Genomic DNA, 20,353 nt, shown 5'->3' on the forward strand with positions numbered 1-20,353 from the left:
GCGCTTCACACCCGAGGACGAACCAGCAGCTCAGCGAGCCAGCCGACGTCTCCAGGGAGAGGAGCCTGAGTTCGGGAAACTGCCGGACCGCACCAGACAGCGAAAAGACGCTGCTACCAGCACTGCAACCTCGCCAAAGATGTCGACACTGATCATACTGCAGCAGCCGCGGGTGCCGCCAACTTTCAATGAATCCCTAGGCGAAGACCCTGAAGAATGGTTGGACCAATTTGAGCGCGTGGCGTCATTCAACAAGTGGGATGATGCGGCAAAGATTGGACACGTTTTTTTATCATTGGATGGCTCCGCACGCACGTGGTACGAAAACTACGAGTCGTCCCTTACGACATGGGAGCTATTCAAGAGAGAACTATTGAAGGTATTCACCAGTGTCGTGAGGAAAGAAAGAGCCGAACGACTCCTCGAGTCCAGGATCCAGCTTCCGAATGAGCCCGTCCGCAGTTACGTCGAGGAGATGAAGCGCTTATTTCGCCGCGCCGATCCCGGGATGACCGAGGAAAAGAAAGTTCAGTTTTTAATGCGTGGCGTAAAAGAACAACTCCTTGCAAGCCTCGTCCGCCAGCCGCCAAAAACAGTCGAGGAGTTTATGCAAGAAGACTGCACGATTGAGAAGACCCTCGACGTTCGAGCTCGGCAGTACAATCGCCCTTCCTCTGCCTGTGCAATCCGTTCGGACACGCCGGCCACCACCAGCGACAGCTTGCGGGAAGTTATCCGCGAAATCGTACGAGAGGAGCTACGCCGATTACTGCCATCTTCCCCACAGCCACAAGCAGCGACTCTGATGGATGTGGTACGGGAAGAAGTGCAACAGGCACTTGGCACCCCGACGGCCACAGATCCCCAGGCCATGACCTACGCTGCTGCAGTAAGTACTGCTCAGCCCCAGCGACAACCCCCACGTCCTCCCCGAGATGAGCCAATCGTTCCACAACGCCGCCTCCCAGCCCCCACCCGCCCAGCCTATGACCGACGCTCAAGCCCCAGGAAATGCGACGCCTGGAGGACTTCCGACAACCGGCCGTTGTGCTTCCATTGCGGTGAGGCCGGCCATATTCTTCGTCACTGCCCGTACCGACGTATCGGTCTTCGAGGATTTGCCGTTAACGCCCCACGACCACGCTTCGGACAACGTCCGCACGAAATCGACGAGTACCTGCGTCGAGAAGAGTACACGCCGAACCGCTTTTCGCGCTCACCATCGCCGTCAACCTCGCGCTTTGCGTCGCCACGCCGCAGCTACGCAGCCGCGGTACGAGGAAGGTCGCCCAGCCCCCGTAGGGGAAACTAAAGGCAGCAACCTCTGGAGGTGAGGTTGCTCACGAGCTAAACGCCGAAGATCCTCCACCGACCACACCCCATGAAGACGCTGCACCCGCGACGCCGCATGAAGAACCGACACTCGCTGCACCGACGCCGCACAAAATGAGAACCTCGACCACGACGCAAGCTACCTTGAAATCGACGCCGCCACCCAGAGGAGCTTCGACCACACGCCCAACCCGTGACTCGCATACGCGACGAAGCCGTGACCCGACGCCGAGAGTGACATGCAATGCAAGAGCAAGGACCTCCGACCTAGAAGTGACTATCGACGGCCGGAAAGTTACCGCTCTAGTCGACACAGGAGCCGATTACTCGGTGATGAATGGAACATTCGCTGCGCAGCTCAGAAAAGTCAACGGCTTGGGACGGCCCACAAATTCGCACCGCTGGGGGCCACCTCATTACGCCATCAGGACGATGCACAGCGCGAGTGACTGTCAAAGGACATACCTATCCTGCGACCTTTGTTGTGCTACCGCAATGCTCCCGCGAAGTGATCTTGGGTATGGATTTCCTTAATGAGCATCAGGCGATCATCGACCTGCGATCCAAGCTGATCACGCTTTCGACGGACGAAGCCATCGCTTCGATGAAAACTCGGGAAAATCACGTTGCCCTAAGTGTCCTGGAGGAAGAAGTGAGCGTCCCACCCCGTTCAAGCGTTATCGTGACCGTAGGCGCCACGAAAGCCATAAACACTGAAGCCATCATCGAGGGGAACATGCAGTTGCTACTAGACCGAGGAATCAGCATCGCAAGAGGCATCGCACATTTCCGCAATGGCCAGGCCGAAGTACTGCTGACTAACTTCAGCGAAGAATACCGGCATATTAACAGAGGAACGACGATTGCTTTCTACGACGAAATATCTGACGTACGAGATTCCTTCGCCCTCTCCGACCCCTCCGCAGAAGAACCGCCTGACCAAGAGAACTCGCCCACTTTCGACATCAACCCAGCCCTGCACCGGAACAGACAAGACCAGATCCGCAATCTGCTTCAAAACTACAGTGAGTGCTTTTCGACATCGCCGAAGGTGCGACAGACGCCAATTGCCAAGCATCGCATTATAACGGATCAACACGTCCGACCTCTCCGTCAAAGCCCCTACCGTGTGTCTCCGCGAGAACGACAAGCCATCCGGGACCAAGTCGAAGAAATGCTTCGCGACGACGTCATCCAGCCTTCAAACAGCCCATGGGTGGCACCGGTTGTTCTAGTGAGAAAGAAAGACGGCGCACTTCGATTCTGCGTGGATTACCGCCGCTTGAACAACATAACAAAGAAGGACGTCTACCCCCTCCCCCGCATCGACGACACACTGGACCGCCTCTGCAACGCCAAATATTTCTCATCGATGGACCTCAAGAGCGGCTACTGGCAAATTGAGGTCGACGAAAGAGATCGCGAGAAGACAGCATTGATAACTCCGGATGGGCTGTTTGAGTTCAAGGTGATGCCATTTGGTCTCTGTTCCGCACAAGCGACGTTTCAGCGAGTAATGGATACAGTGTTGGCAGGCCTGAAGTGGCAGATTTGTCTGGTATATTTAGATGACGTCGTTGTCTTCGCCTCGAACTTTGAAGAGCACCTCAAAAGACTTCGAACAGTACTAGACGCAATCAAGTCGTCTGGGCTAACCTTGAAAGCAGAGAAATGCCACTTTGCCTACGAAGAGCTGCTGTTTCTAGGCCACATCGTTAGCAAGGAAGGAGTACGCCCAGACCCGCAGAAAACAGCTGCTATTGAAGAGTTTCAACCGCTGGCCGATAAGAAAGCAGTGCGCAGATTTCTCGGACTATGCGCATATTACCGACGATTTGTGAAAAACTTTTCGCGCATCGCCGAGCCCCTGACCCAACTGACGAAGGCAGACGTGCCGTTTAAATGGGAAGCGCCGCAAGCAGAAGCCTTCAGGGAACTTCAGCGTCGTTTACAGTCCCCACCGATCCTTGCGCATTTTGATGAAAACGCCGATACTGAAGTTCATACCGACGCAAGCAGCGTGGGACTAGGCGCCGTTCTCGTTCAAAAAAGTGACGGGCTGGAGAAGGTCATCGCATACGCTAGCCGTTCCCTTTCTAAGGCCGAGGCTAACTATTCGACCACTGAGAAGGAGTGCCTTGCCATCATCTGGGCTACGTCGAAATTCCGCCCCTACCTCTACGGACGGCCGTTCAAGGTGGTCAGCGACCACCACGCACTCTGCTGGCTTGCCAATTTGAAAGATCCCTCTGGCCGACTCGCTCGATGGAGTCTGCGTCTCCAGGAGTTTGACGTGACCGTCGTTTACAAGTCCGGACGCAAGCACACTGACGCCGATTGCCTCTCACGAGCCCCTGTAGATGCACCGCCGCTGGACAACGATGAGGACGCCTTCCTGGGACCCATCAGCGCAAGCTTTTTTGCTCAGCAGCAACGCTCGGACCCCAACCTAAAAGGCCTCATCGAGTACCTGGAAGGCAAGGTTTCTTCACCCCCCGCTTCATTCAAGCGAGGACTGTCTTCCTTCTGTATGCAGAATGAGGTCCTTGTGAAGAAGAACTTTACAGCGAACAAAACAGCCTACCTCCTTGTTGTACCTACTTGTCTCCGCGAAGAAGTTCTACGGGCTTCACACGACGAGCCGACAGCTGGACATCTCGGGTTTACTCGCACCCTCCGCCGCATTCAAGACAAGTATTACTGGCCCCGACTGTCTGCCGATGTCGCACGCTATGTGAAAACATGCCGAGATTGTCAGCGACGAATGACTCCTCCCACACGACCAGCAGGATTTCTGAACCCCATTGAACCTCCCTCAAGACCCTTTCAGCAGATTGGCATGGACTTGCTTTGCCCTTTTCCAACATCATCATCTGGAAATAAGTGGATCATCATAGCGACCGACTACCTGACCCGCTACGCCGAGGCGAAAGCCCTACCGAACGGAACAGCAGCAGAAGTGGCCAAATTTTTCGTGGAGTGAATTCTTCTTCGACACGGCGCCCCCGATGTGCTCATCACGGACAGAGGAACAGCATTTACGGCGGAACTCACGCAAGCCATCCTGCGCTACAGCCAAACCAGCCACCGGAGGACAACTGCATACCATCCGCAGACCAACGGACTGACCGAGCGCCTGAACAAAACCATCGCCGATATGCTCGCTATGTATGTCGATGCCGAACATAAAACCTGGGATGTCATCCTGCCTTACGTCGTCTTCGCCTACAACACCGCAGTGCAGGAGACCACCCAGATGACGCCTTTTAGGCTCGTCCATGGCAGGGAGGCCACGACCACGCTAGACGCCATGCTGCCCAACGTTACAGAAGAAGAGAACGTCGACGTTGCCGCCTACCTTCAACGCGCAGAAGAAGCTCGAAGGCTTGCCCGATTACGGATCAAAGATCAGCAGCGGTTCGACGCCAGACGCTACAACCTACGAAGACGCAACGCGGAATACAAGCCAGGAGACCAAGTCTGGGTGTGGACGCCCATTCGCCGCCGTGGATTGAGTGAAAAGCTTTTGCGCCGCTCTTTCGGCCCGTACAAGGTTCTTCGTCGGCTGGGTGAACTGGATTATGAAGTCATCCCTGACGCAATGACTGCATCCCAGCGACGCTGCGTACGACCAGAAGTTGTCCATGTAGTCCGTCTGAAGCCGTATTATGCGCGCTAAAGGCCGCTGCATTTCCATGCTCTATTTTCGCAAGATCTGTTTTTTTCCCCTTACTAGTCGCATTATTTGTTTTAATGCATCGGGTCGATGCTTCCTTGAGAAGGGAGTAATGCCGCCAATATTTGCAGTGTTTGTTCGTTTTTCAAATCTGCCGTGACACCACCTTATCGCTTTGTTTGCGACGCAAGACGCAACTAGACTTATCTCGATTGATCGCAGCCAAGCAAAGCTGATTCTACGTTGTTCCGGAATGTTCTATTAACTTTGCGCCCTTTATCTCGAATGTTCGCTATCAGCTTTAAATTGAGCACGGCCGACAGCGGCGGGCATTCTGTTCGACGACCGCCGAGCACGCTTGTCGCTTCGCCGCCGCCGAGTGATTCAGTCCGTTTTGGGTGCAAGTCAGCCCAATAAACAGTTCTTTTAGAAGACCCTTTCGTCCGTCTTCATCGCTGCTTCGACTGCCGTCACCACTACGTGACAATATAATGGCGGTTACACCGGTGTTCTCAGCACCGGAGACGTTTAGGGACCCTAAAGAGTGGCGGAGGTTCTTAGACCGCCTTAAACCGTAAAGACATCCAGTCAAGCCGCGCCGCCGCTGTGGCTAAGTGATTACGGCGCTCGGTTGCTAACCCGAAGCACGCGGGTTCGATCCCGGCCTCAGCGGTCAACTTCGATGGGCGCGAAATTATAGGATCATAGAATCCCGTGTACGGTGCCACATTAAAGAACCCCAGGTGGTCGAAATTTCCAGAAACCTCCACTACGGCATACCCCCAAGCATGAGTCGCTTTGGGACTTTAAACCACCATAAGCCATGAACCATCCAGTCGGGCCGCCAGATAAAGAACTGTGCCTGTCGAGACCATTATCCGCTGGAACTGCCGAGGGTTACTTAAGAACCTTCTTTTATTTATTCATTCATTGCGGACAACGATACATGGTGTCCGCGGGGAGAGGCTAAACAAGATAAAGATGTCTCCGGACGAGGCTTAACACCCGCATTACACGTCGGTGCAGATGGTGCGGAGTAAAATATCAGTGAGAAGGGTGATACATCCAACATAATGAGACAGGAATTCAACATAAGCAATTACACAAGCACTGGTCAAGCAGGAAGTACTGAAGAAGTCATGAACAATTAGTGATATTAAATGGTGTAGAAAAGAAAAACATTCGCACAGAACATCAGGAATAGCAAAGAAATGCAGCAGGTATGCATAACAAAATTTCACAGGGGGGTGTTCAAAAGATGGCGCATTTTCTCCTTGAATTGATGAATGGTGACACTCTCCTGGACACAAGCAATTAATGTTCGATATCTCTGGCATAAAACTTATTTAGTGATCTGTAGTCTTGGTGTCTTAATTAGTGTGAGGCCTAAAACCAATCAAAGAAATTGTGCGCAAGTTATCTGTGATTTATCTTTTCAAATAAGAACGAGAGGAAGATTCAGTCATGTTTTATTTTTCGGTATATCAGGAGTGCTAAGTAGTTTTTGTAGGATAGAAAAAACGGCAACACCTTACAAGAGGTACACATGCCATTACTACTAACAGGATATCTACCCAAAACGCGCAAGGCTCTTTTTTGCAGAGGAACAACCTATCCGAGTCAGTTTTATTACATGTTCCCCCCAATAAGAGACTGTACTGAATATGAGAATGAATAAGAAAAAATGTAACTGCTTTTTCTACATGGAATGGAAGAATATAACGAAGTCGTTGAATTAACCCAAATGATCTTGATATTCGTATCCGCAGACTGTTGACGTGATTGGTCTAGCCCAAGTCACTGCGGAAGCGAACTCTTAGACACTTATGACAATTCACCTGCTAAATTTCTGGGTTGTTAAAATAGATTGGGATATTATGATCAAGAGGCTTATTTTTAGCGTGGAAAAGCACATATTTAGTTTTTTTTTATGTTTCGTTCAAGCTTTTTGGCATCAAGCCATGTCTGCAGTTCATTGAGCCAGGTATTCGATCGATATTAAGGTTGGGACCTGAAAAGAAGACATTAGTGTCATCAGCGTAGACGACCATATTTGAAGTTTAGTGTATATTTACAATATCAGTAATATATAAAATGAAAAGTTGAGGGCTGAGAATAGAGCCTTGTGGTGCACCGAATTTCATTATACCTGTACCGGATTTAAGCTCCTGTAGCCATGTAGACTGCCTCCGTCCTGCAAGGTAGCTTTCCAACAATTTGTCTGCAATACCACGAATTCCATATTTTTCTTGCTTTAGTAATAAGATATCGTGTTTAATTGAATCAAAAGCTTTGCGAAAGTCTAGAAATATTCCGATGGTGAAAAGCTTTTGTTCAAAGTTAGAAAGAAGGCAATCTTTTATGTACCGTACAGCAGTCTGCGTGGATTTACCAGCCTGGAATCCGTACTGTTCTTTGCATAATATGTATTTTTATCTAGGAAGTTTTGTAATCTTTTATATACCACAGGTTCTGCGATCTTAGAAAACAGTGGCATAATCTAGACAGGGCGATAGTTGTTCATATCATTTTTGTCATCTCTCTTGTAGATAAGTGTAACTCGAGCTGATTTCATCTTATCAGGGAAGATACCAGTCAGGAGCATTCTGTTGCATATATGCGTTAAAAGTGCACTAATGCTTCTGATAACGGCTTTTACTGGTACCGTACTTACATCGCCATCACCTGGTGAAGATTTATTTTTAAGAAAATTAAGGATAGCTACGACTACTACTTCAGATGCGGGGGTCAGAAATAGAGACTCACAGCAAATTGTTTTCGTACAAAGCTCTATAGGTGATGGGCGACACACGCGCCTGCTGTGATATGAAAAGCGCCTGCATTAAGAAAATGTGCATTAAATCTAATAGCAAGTGTTACACCAGAGTAGGAGGTTCCATCAATCAGTAGCTCGCAAGGCAGACGAGGTTTCCCATTGGATATCATGCCGTTTACAACGTTCCAAACTTGTTTGGGTGTGTCCACTATTGAAGCAAATTTGGTTTCGTAATAGGCAGTTTTGGCCTTTTTTAAAACCAGATTTAATTTGTTTCTGAATTTCTTAAAATCTTCGTAATCGGTTGGGCCTCTTGTTTCCAAGAAATGAGCAAATAAGGAGTTTTTATTTGGAATGCGCCTCAGATGAACCGGCGTTATCTAGTCTTAGCTTTTTTCTGCTTATGGACGGCAACCATAGGAAATGCAATGTTGTAATTGTGTTGTACCTTTTCTGAAAATATATCTTACGCTACGAACGGATCATTTTCCAGATATACTTCTGCTCAACAAGTTTCAGCCATAAGTGAACAAAATTAGGCAACTGTGTCATAATTCACTGTTCGTCGCTTGTACTTAGGCTTAGCAGAGTGTTGCTTATTTGAAAATAAGCCAAAAAATGTCGTATGATCGCTTATAGCAGTTGAAAGGACACCTACGGTAACTGTATGTGTGGAAAAATTTGTAAAGAAGTGATCAATGAGGGTTTTTGTTTTCTGGCTTATTCTGGTAGGTAGGAGGATAACATTTTGGCAACTATGTAAGAACATCAAGTAGTTTAGTCTGCATCGGGTTTTTCTTAAGCAAGTCAATGTTCATATCACCAAATATAATGACACGCCACCTGCTTTGATTAGCAAAATTAAGGAAACTATCAGAGAAATCAAGGAATGCATCAAGATTACCTTAAGGGAGCGGTACACTAAAAGTAAAGCAATGCCGCGATGCAGTAAGCTAACAACTTCAAGGTTTCCATTTACAACACAAGAGTCTGTAAGAACGTCATAGGGCCAACGTTCGTGTACATATAGAGATCTACCACCTCCGCGCTTACCTCGTCGGAACATAAAAATGGGATTGTAGCATGGAATCTGCGCAACTTCCGCATCAGAGCTATACCAAGTTTCCGTGAAACTAATGACATCAAAACCACGCTTTAGTTCCTCTAATTCAGCTTCAATTTCTTATTCTTTTTCTTCAAACTGCGTACATTTAGCTGATAAAAGGAGAGGACCTCTTGAGGAGCATAAGCGCTGGCATTGAACAATTGATTAAAAAGGCCAGGATTATAGTAAGCAGTCATTCCAAACAGAGATTTAGCAAGGTTCCAAGTTTACTATGTCTTTACAATCTTGCTTAGGTCCTCCTCTGAAGGTATCCTTAATGCTGGAGTGCCGCTCTCCTTCCTTACAAAAATCTTTCCCTCTGTTGACTGCACGAAAGAGTAGTTCTGCTCGCGAGCTTTCGTTTAAGCTAGCCTTCGAAATTTCGTGTTAGTGGCAGTCAAATTATCAAAAAATTGTTTCTTGTCGTCCGGTTCATTGAGGGTTGTGCGCCTAGGAAACGTTATCAGTGCCACAGGTACCTTCTTTTGGAGTGATGGCAGACGATGCAGGCCTCCAATATCGGAGTCTGATAGGCAGGGTAGATCGAGCGTCACCGCAAAATAATTTATCTTAGATAGCAAGTCTTGTTTTTCCTCAAAGGGAAAGCCAGGCATTTCCAGGCTCTGTCTTCTGCTGCATTGCTGCAGATCGTTTAGCTCTTTCTGTATCTCGTATTGATCTTTTTCAGTGTTTTCAAGTTTAGTGCGTAACCTTTCAATCTCTCCATCATGCCTCTCAGAAGTCGCGTCAGTAGTGTGTCATATGTCTCAGAAATGTACGTAACAGCTTGTTACGGTCTCTCTTAATGGTATCAGGCCATCTACTTTGATAGTGAGTGCAGCCAAATTCTTCATGATTTCATAAAGTTCTTCACCCAAAGCAGGCCAGAGCACGAAAGATTGCCCACTAAGAGACGAAGGTAAATGGCATGTTTTGCATCTTAATGTTTTCTTATCTGCTTCATGTTTTACATTGTATAATCGCTGGCTAATGGCGGCGCATTTACCAATGTGGTAGGGCTGACGAAGTTCTGCACATGTCATGAAACCTTCACTATCAGAAAAATCCTCAAAATATGTTAGACAAGTATCCGTCGGCACAGTATTCATATTGAACACAAGCTAGGGCAGCAGGGGCAGCGGGACAAATGGTTACTTGTTAAATACACTGAAATCAACCAACCTGTGTAAAGCAAAGGCGATGGTCAGGCGCTACACGGTTGTTCCTGCCGCTGCCTCTGCTGCTCGAAGTATGAAACATCCGTCGGCTGGCTTGGCTTTTATAACAGGCTTGAATGGGGCATTGTCTTCCGTCCGTCCAAAATACCAGCAGGGCGAGCGATGCAGCAGCGTAAATAGTCGATGTTAGTCGGTAGATAGTCGGCACAATGCTGGTTCTGCGTAAAGCAGCGACGATGGTCAGGCGCTACACGGGTGTTCCTGCCGCTGCCTCTGCTGCCCGAAGTGTAAAGCATCCGTCGGCAGCATGGGCTTTTATAACAGGCTTGAAGGGGGCGTTTTGTGCGGTCCGTCCAAAATACCAGCAGGGCGAGAGATGCAGCAGTGTATATAGTCGACGTTAGTCGGTAGATAGTCGGTACACTGCTGGTTCTGTGTAAATCAAAAACGATTGTCAGGCACTACACGGTTGTTCCTACCGCTGCCTCTGCTGCCCGAAGTGTGAAGCATCCGTCGGCAGGCTGGGCTTTTATAACAGGCTTGAAGGGGGCGTTTCTTCTGTCCGTCTAAAATACCAGCATGGCGAGAAATGCAGCACTGTAGATAGTCGATGTTAGACAGTAGATAGTCGGCACAATGTTGGTTCTGCGCAAAGCAGCGACGATGGTCAGGCGCTACACTGTTGTTCCTGCAGCGGCCTGTGCAGCCCGAAGTGTGAAGCATCCGTCGGCAGCCTGGGCTTTTATAACAGGCTTGAAGGCGGCGTTGTCTGCAGTCCTTCCAAAATACCAGCAGGGCTAGAGATGCAGCAGTGTAGATAGTCGATGTTAGTCGGCAGATAGTCGGCACAATGCTGGTTCTGCGTAAACAAAGACGATGGTCAGGCGCTACACGGTTGTTCCTGCCGCTGCCTCTGCTGCCCTGGATGAAATATATGAAATTCTCGCGCAATATCGACCAACCATACTTCGCCTGCAGGGAACGCACTTAAATCCAACACATACAGACTTTCTAAAAAATAAGTAGTACACAGGAAGGACAGTCAAGACAGTGCCCTCTCATCAGGTGGCGTAGCCATTGTGGTTCAGAATTCAATTAGCTCCCGATGTCTTGCTCTGGCTACAGACTTAGAGGCCTTGGCAATACGAGCACTAACTTTTGCAGAGTAATAACCGCATGTTTCCCCGTATATCCCACCAGATCATCACTTGCCCATCGACGAACTTGAAAAACTTATTGACCAGCTTCCGGAGCCGTTCCTGTTGGTTGGCGATTTTAAAACGCACCGCTCATTGTGGGGAGGTCCTAGAAACGACTCTCGAGGTGGGCTAGTCGAAAGGTTCCTGTTTAGTCTGGGTTATGTATATTCAATGGAAGAGAACCAACATACTTTAATGCAGCACAGAACTCATACACAGTGATATACCTATATATTGCTTAAGAGGGTAGATGTGTAGGCCAGTTGGTGAGACATGAAGGAACTAGACACCGCAGCGTCTTTATAAAGCCATGAAGTTTCAAATAAAATTTTAGTTGCAAGTACAGCCCTGTGTCGTCTTCTTTCTCTGTCCCGTGTCTGCTGCGGTGTCTAGCTCCTTCACCTTTATATTGGCTCTATTGCTCTTGGCAGCTACTGAGTGGGCAGTTATAGATAATCTCTATGGAATTGACCGCGTTCCTATTTCTTTAATATACACAGAGAGTATAAAACCAAAGGTAAATAATCCCAGGAAGTTTTTAAGAACATATTGCTCATTGGAAGATGTTCCGGGAACTCTCAGCATTGTCCTGTTCATCAATTACAGACATGGGTATAGGTGAATCCTTCTTCACGCAATCCTTCTTCACACTGCGCAGATACAGATACTGCACAGAAATCTATCCCACAGACATCAGGTTAAGTAGAAAACAGACGAAGGCCATGGTGGTATGCTCAGTGTGAGAAAACTCGTGAGGACTAAAATAAAGCATGGTTGTAATTTCGCCGTTATCCTACGGTCTGACATCTTAATAAACTTTAAGCTTGCAGAAAGAAATGGCACTCGTATTCGACGTATATTCAAACTGGAAAGATGGTAGTCGTTTCTCTCATCTGTAAATGCTTACACACATACGCATAAAGTATACAGTGGACTAAAACACTCAAATGGCATAGTGCACATCCAATTCCTCCTTTTAGCACTACTGGCGATACTTTGAAGCACCAAGCAGATGCATTAGGCAAACACTACGAATACGCTTTTAGCTCAGCGCATTATCTGACCACCTATGCAGCGCGGTATTGCTATACCCTACTAGTGCACTGCTGCTTTCAAACCCACCGTCTGAACCACACATTTACTCGTTAGTCGCCACACTCGTACAAGACATGAACATATCGTCTCCAATATTCAGGAGACTTCTTCTATAGACATAATTGCTCCCAGGGAAGGGCATCTAGTTGACTGTGACATATCTTTTCATGAGGTTGGCAAGCATGGGTTGCCATTTGGCATAAAACAGCACTTCATGTCCCTTCAAGCAAAGTATCAGTGAACTGGTGCCAGTAAGGCTTCCTCAGTTTCATGTGCAGTTCACAGCTGTCACTTTGCGGAAACAAAACAATGAATAGACACACAAGCATACTTACCGCAGAATATAATGGTACCCTGTTGGCTACTAGATCCATCCTGCAAAAGAGAATCTCGACCTCTGTTATTTACTCACATTCCATAACCGTGGTTATGGCCCTGTCATCTGGGAAACCCTATAAAAACCCTCTAAAGAATTCCCCCGTGAAATGCCTTATGTATGCGCGCACATTGCACCATAAAATTACAATATGCTTGGTACCAGGTCACATGGAAATCAGGCTGATAGGCTTGCTGCGTCAGCTGCCGAAATGAGTCCTATAGATGTAATCCAAATTCCATACCAGGACCTCAGGTGACATATTAGGACTGCACTTCGCAAAGAGTGGCAGCAGGATCGGAACGAAGGAGACAACAAACTGCACACAATAAAACCGAGAATTGGAAGGTATGCCACAGAAAAATAAAATATATTTAAAGAAGTTGCTCTCTGCAGACTGAGGATAGGACATACATACACTACACACATCTTTTAAAGGATACACCAGCACCACAATGCGCGAGATGTGGAGAGCCCACATGCCAGTTTTCCTCGCATTAATCATGTGCCCAACATTGGAGACAGAAAGACGACAGCACTCCCCAGAACTATGCACATTTAAAATATCAGTGCACTCTTCTTTACTTTTTGGTGATGACCGCATGTTTTCGATGGATAGAGTTTTTAAATTTTTAACTCGTGTAGGCTTTTTAAAAGAGGTTTCTTATTTCATGCAACCTCAGCTTCTCTTCATAGCTGAGGAGAAAGCTGTGCTTAGCAGTAGTTGCCAGATGCCTCGCCCTTCTTGCTTAAGCATGGACTTTGGTTGAGACTACCTAGCTTGGACGTTTGTATGTAACAACTCTTACCGCAGTTTTTAGGCGCTATACACGACTTTAGGCCATTCAACCTAACCTATGCATTCTCACGACACACCGTAATCGTGCACATACTCACTGCCCTTAGGCCCTATACACCCGGAATTGATATTAACATGTGAACATATTTTACCCAGCGCAGACCGAAAACCTTGTGTTTGGCCTTAGATGCCCTTGCACCAAAAAAAAGCTCGGAATCAACATCATCATCTTTCATCATCATCCAAAAAAAAACAGGCTAGACTCAATGGCATTGCATGGATGACCGCATACTAAACAGCTTGACGGAAAAAGTCGTCCAGCGATGGACGACACCCTTGACCGACCCTGTGACGCCGAGTGTTTCTCATCGATGGACCTCAAGGATGGGTGCTGGCAGATCGAAGACTACGAGAGAGGCCGACTGCCTTGTTCACGCCATAGGGGTTACCCGAGTTAAAGTTCATGCCATCCGGTTTTTTTCTTCCTGCTCCAGGAACGTTTCTACGAGTGACGGACAAGATGTTGGCAAGCCTAAGGTGGCAGACGTCTCATTTGCCTAGACCATGAAGTATTCGCTGAAAAATTGCAAGAGCAGCGAAAGCGGTTCACAAAATCACTCGAATCAAGTACGTCCCTGGGGCTCGCGTTTAAGTCGCGTAAATGCTGCTTTGCATTTCCTCCGCCATGTCTTTATCAAGGATGAGGTACGCCCTCTATGAGACAAGAAAGCCTTGCGAAGGTTTCTGCAACTGGGAAAACAGTCTCTCGCATTGCCGAGTCCTGTCCCGTTCTAATGCGAAGAACCGCCTTCAAACAACTTCAACGGTGCTTGCAACCCACAGATATGCACACTGACGCAAGCATGGGCTGGCTGCACGAACGTGGGTAGATTTGCACTCTGAGGAAAGGACCACTAAACTGGCAGGATTCTGGCTAGTCTAGTGCGATTTCCCCCCAGTGGTCACCAGCCTGCTCTTTTTGCGGGTACATGGCGGCGGCGCTTGATGAAGCGAGAGCTATTCGCTTCGCGAGGCATTCGCCCTCTTTCGCTTGCTGCGCATAGCTCGAGCAAAGAAAGATCTACATTAGTCATTTAGCTCACGCCGTGAGAGTTTTGTGGCGAAGTTGCTTCGCCTTGAATATTTAATTCAGATTTGCTCTCGATACTGCGCCTAACTGGAAGCAAAGTACGGTTGTCATGAAAATACGACTGCAGAAGATGCGGAACAATAAAATAGGCTCTGCATGCTGAGTTAGTATATGTAATAACATCATTCACGTTTTTGAGCTTTCAATAAAGCCTGATTCTCATTCTGAAGCACTGGACGCCCTCCAGTTCGATATGAATTTGAGACCAGACATAAGCCTTTGGAAGTGGCGCTCCTCATCGGACAGACCAGGAGAGCGATGCCGGGCAAGAGCGAGTGCCTCGCAGAAAACGTTCATTCATAAAATCAGAATCCATTTGTATTTTCAGTGGATCGTTCTGCCGTACCAAGAGTCACTACATGGTGGTCAATTCCTACGGCATGTGAGGCTTGATATTTCGACTCTGCACGTATGTCATTAGAAGCGACGTAGTTATGGCGCGCAGATTAATTTTCCACCCCTTGAGTCTTCGCAAGCTGGCACTGCATATCATACGGGGCTGTCCCGACGGTTACTTCATCCTTCCATGTCGGTACTGTGACTGCGCTCTGCTCCTCACCACGTGCAAAGTTTGTTCATAGGCACGCAAAGGACCATCACAGAAATTACTGAGGCCGTACTGATTAGACGCTGCGAAAAGAAATGTGTGATCATCTGTTGGCTGCTGCTGCTGTATGATATTGAAACGATTCTAGTTGCGGCACGGTGTCAATATAACAGATTTCTCTCTGCTTTTCTCCCGCTTAATCTGTATCGATTAAAAGTAGCACATGTGGTATACGTTCTTTCTTTTTCTCTCGGTCATCTCAGGGAGGAATGTTGACGCCTCTTTGCTGTGTTTCGCCTGTTTAAGAATTTTCGTATTTATATGGCGTATTGGGTTCTCTCTCCTTTCTTAATGGCGTGTCCTATCTGCGCTGCAAAATATCTTTCCTTCATTCAATATCAGTCTTCATTCGCCTACGTGAGTCTTGATAGCACGGCTATCCTTAATATTTTCTCCACTAAGGCCTATGTCACGCAGATCTTTCTCTTAGCCCTTTCAGACGCTTTACATCCACCTGTAGTCATCATCAACATGACTACGCCCATTGCAGGAGAAAGGCCACTCCTGTATCCCACCGATTAATCCTGTCCCGTGCCAGCTCCGGCCACCTTCTCCCCTCCAGCTTTCTAATCTCATTCACGCTCCTGACTTTCTGCTGCCCTTTGCTACGCTTGCCTTCTCTCGGTATATTATCCGTTACCCTTTATAACCATCAGTTATCTTGCTTTCGCAATGCACGCTCTGCCTATGACAATTTCTTATTAATTTCAACAATATCATTGATAACTCGCAGTTGTTGTCAAACTCATTTTGCTCTCGTCCTGTCTCTTAGAGTTACACCTACTGCCAGCTCTATGCATAATATAACTCGATTGTTATTTGTAGTGCGTTATGCGACGAGTTATTTCTTTATTTCAGGTGAACTGATCACCACTCACATCGCTGAAAGTATGTTTCGGATCGATAGCTTGGGAAAAAAGTCAACGAATCTTTTCACAAAAGTGCTAATTATTGAGCGCGCTTCCCAATGATCATACAGGAGTGTTTTACAAACTGTTATGCCGGGTTTCTCGTTTCATTTGCTGTTAGGAAGAGGATACGTGATTTCATGGTACCTCGAACGCTGATTTATTTTTTATGGGAAGAACAAAGTTACAATTTTGTAACCATCGGGATGGTTTCTCGCAATTTACAGACATCTAGGAATATACTGGCTCTTTACTAGTTAGCGTTCTTCTGGCCTATAAACTCTTCTGGGTGAATTGTATTTACCAGAAGTGGCGATCTGAACAGAATACAAATGGCGTCTGAAAGGGTAAAGCTGTTTCTTCAGGACGTCACGTGTTCGGAGCAGTCCTGAGTGGCTCGATTACTACCTTGATGTGGACTAGTTGGTGCGTTATTCTGGATGGATGATGGGGCTTGTAAGAAGTCTTAGACAGCGCGATAGTTACACATGCAGCACACAAAGCGCCATTTTCCAGCTAGGTTTCTTATGCCAGAGCCTCTATTCCCGTAGCCCTGTCCCTCCCCGTGCATCGTTACATGACACGTATACCCTAAAAGAAATTGACCTGTTTATCAACAAGGTTGGTTGATCTCGAATTGATGCAGGCGCTTCCGGAATTTTTACGAAATAGCGCTCAATTATCTCTCTTCTTTCCTCTGCTGTGTTTAGGAACTTCTTAGTCCTGAAAAGTTGCACGCATTGGCGGCATATGTATAGCAACAGGGATAGGGGCTGTGGCGGAATAAATTTGGTTTAAAGTTGCGCTCTGCGGGTCGTATATGTGCGTCCCCATCACGCATATTCTGAGCAGTTTATTTTGAGGTCCTGAACTTTTCTCGGATGATTGCTCGCGGAGCGGGAGGAGTAACGCATACAGCTTCGTCCCGTGAGCTTTGCAAATCGAGCACAGCCGTGTAGTAGTTTTCGCCTGATTTATAAACCACAGGTGAGGCATCTGGACGATGTAAACAAAGATTTGATAGATTGATCGATAACGGTTGCTTAAAGTAAATTGGCAGTCTCAACAATCGCGTACTAGCTTGCAATGTGAGATTCACCTGGTATTTCCACGCATCGCTAGTCGCATAAATCAGCTTTCTTCTATTGGAAACTGGTTGCATGTTGTCATCGCTCCTTATTGGAGCGTCGATGCTCTTCGCAGAGCGTTCGTTGTTTGCCATCGCAGCGAGGTTCACTCGGAAATAAACTATACATCGATGCGCCAATTTCACACCCGGTCAACATTGCAGTCTGGGAAAAAGCATTCAAAAAAGTGCTCTGAAGGAGTGAAACTCTCCTACGGCAGCGCCCTCATTCTTCGGACTCGATGGTGATCAAAAGTAGTGCTTCCTGAGTAGTCCCGCTCATGCGTGGAGCTACCCAGGCAAATGGAATACCCTTTGGCGGGCTGTTCATAATTGTTCAAAGACCGCTAATATTTCAACATCCCGCTTCTTACGCGACCGTACTTGGCTCCCAGTGAGGCGTTTAGAGGAGAAATCCTTGAGACTGTTCAGCGGTTCGCTTACACGCAAAACATAAATACCCACGAGAGCAGCGGATTGGACAGCCATCGCCTTAGCTCAGTGGCTAGAGAACCGGACGCGAAATTCGGAGGTGATAAGTTCGGATCCCACCGGTGCATGGTTGTTTTTTCTGCTGCTTTTTAATTAATTTCCTTTAAGCGACAGATAAATTGAAGTATTATTCTTCCACTGATCAGCGCTACAAATAAAATAAACATTCCCCTCTGCACCTTGCTTTCAGTGACTGTTGGCTTCCTTCGTAAGTTTCTCAAACGAGCCCCTCATTTCCCTTCCCTGTTTGCAATATATATATATATATATATATATATATATATATATATATACATATATATATATATATATATATATATATATATATATATATATATATATATACTTATCAAGGGAGCAAACAGTCACCGAAACCAAGGTGCATAGGGGAAAGTTTTATTTTTTTTAATTGTGTACTGCTGACCAGTGGGATAATAATACTTAGATTAATCTATCGCTTAAATAAAATCACTCTAAAGCAGTAGAAAAAACAGCCATGAGCCGGTGGGATCCAATCCCACGAACTCTGGATATCGCGTCCGGTGCTCTACCAACTGAGCTACGGCGACGGCTGTCCAATCTGCTGCTCTCGTGGGTATTTATTTCTGCTGGGTGTCAGGGAACCTTGAGAGTGTTTACCAGCGCCACCCTCGTCCATAGCGGCGGACGTAGCACGTCCTGTATTACCGCGGGTGTCACGTGGAACGTCATCTAAGGGCGAGGGCGGAAGCAATGCGAGAGCCCTCTTATGCTACCTATGGCATCAAGACTGCCATATATATAATCGCATCGACACACCACCTATCAGCTGCAGCAAACGTCAGAATGAAGTAAGGGGCCATAAGAACGATAAGAGAGAATACGTTTAGCAAGTGGTACCTAAAAGTGACAAAAGCGAGTGATTAATCTTAAAAAGAAACGGCAAAGATGACACGTGGTGTGGGGCGAAAGCAACATGCAAAACACATGCGACGTCATAAGAGCTTCGGCAATGGCTTCTTGCACTATACACTTCAGTCAACATCAGAAAAGGCACCCTTAGACGAGGTATATGAGAATCTTCTTAAAAAGTCTTCAGCAAAAAGAAGGATGCATAGCTGACACAATTCAGACACCTTTGTTTATGATAAAATGAGCTTCTTTCAATTCACGGGCAACATGTTCACGCCCTCTGCCTAAAACAAGTTTTCTCAAGAATAAGCCTGCACGGGCGATTCGAACGCGCTTTCCAGTCCCTATTGAACTGAACGCGTTAATTTTGCCTCAACGTTTATTCTACAGAACTTCCCGCTTCACCAATATATTCTTTACTTAATGCGAGGGGGCAGGAAGAGACGATTTTGCTCGTAGGTCGTAGTAGTAACGTTACAGGCGGAATGCAAGACGAGTACAGCGCCGTAGATAACCGTAGCGACCTGCACGAGAGAGCAGAAGGGCGTATGCTTGGCATGCGCTGTTGCCTTCCTTCCGTCCCACTCATGTTATGCCGAACGCATTCTCAGAGAGTGTCGCCTGCATTGATTTGTACTTTGAGAGGACGTTTAGGAGCACCCCTCAGATATGGCAGTAAACACTGTACATGGCGAACGAGAGGCGGAAGTTAGAATATGCTTGCTTAGCATGGGACTCTTTTTTATTTTCAGGTGCTCTCATAGAGAAGCTTAAAATTATGCAGAAATTTCTCGCAAGGTTTGTTTAAAATTTATCACCAGATTAAAGAGCTCTCACTTTCGCTATAGGATTGGCTCGGAGTCTGAACATTCACCGAGCAGGCCCCGTGGACATCCGCCTCTCTTGTGGGCCGGATACTGAGCAGGAGCACCCGGGTTCGAACCCGGCTGCGTTTCGATAGGTGCAAAGCACAGTAGGCGCCTGTGTGCTTTGCGATGTCGGTAAATGGTAAAGATTTACAAGTGGTCAAAATTACCCCTTACCCATCCCTTTCTTCTTACTATCCCTCCTACCGCAGCGGTGGCCAAGTGGTTGAGCATCCGCCTCGCGTGCGGGAGGTTAGGGGTTCGATGCCCAGTGCCGCCGGGTACCTACCGGTGATAAAATGTGTACGAGCTTTCCCCAGGCCTGGTGCTGGACTAATCAGGGGTGCATTGCTTAGGAAATGGGTCTTTGGCCCCGCCTTGAGTAGTAGAAAATGTCTTGTGCCATGGCGCCCTTTGGCCATAGATGCACTTGCGCCATAAAAATCCATAATCATCATCAGCACTACTATCCCTCTTTTATCCCTTCCCTTGCGGCACGGTCGGGGTGTCCACCAAGGTGTGACACATTTTCTTTGCTCCAATTTTCTCTTGCAGGTGGTGGTGGCGGCCGTGTGTCCCTTCCCGACGGTGACGGCGGCCATCGAGGCTGTGGTGCAGACCCTGCAGTGCAGCGTGCCTGTGGCGCGTATCGAGTTCCTCGACGATGCCACCATAAAGGCGTGCAACAGCTACAACAAGACCGACTTCAAGGAGACCCCAACGCTCTTCCTCGAGTTCCACGGCTCCTCGGAGCAGGCCGTCCGCGAGCAGGTGCGC

At 47.5% G+C, this 20,353-nt stretch overlaps 1 protein-coding gene across 3 annotated transcripts in view; it reads left to right on the forward strand.

Annotated features, from left to right (window-relative positions):
• Positions 1-20,353, forward strand: part of LOC144127818 (putative D-lactate dehydrogenase, mitochondrial) — a 278,355-nt gene that overhangs the window by 234,475 nt on the left and 23,527 nt on the right. For all 3 annotated transcript variants that reach the window (XM_077660758.1, XM_077660757.1, XM_077660759.1), the window contains exon 5: positions 20,132-20,347. In XM_077660758.1, coding sequence (XP_077516884.1) covers positions 20,132-20,347 — 216 coding nt within the window. The remainder of the gene's footprint in view (positions 1-20,131; positions 20,348-20,353) is intronic.

Source organism: Amblyomma americanum, chromosome 4 (genome assembly GCF_052857255.1).
Source record: "Amblyomma americanum isolate KBUSLIRL-KWMA chromosome 4, ASM5285725v1, whole genome shotgun sequence".
Classification (NCBI taxonomy): Eukaryota; Metazoa; Arthropoda; class Arachnida; order Ixodida; family Ixodidae; genus Amblyomma; species Amblyomma americanum.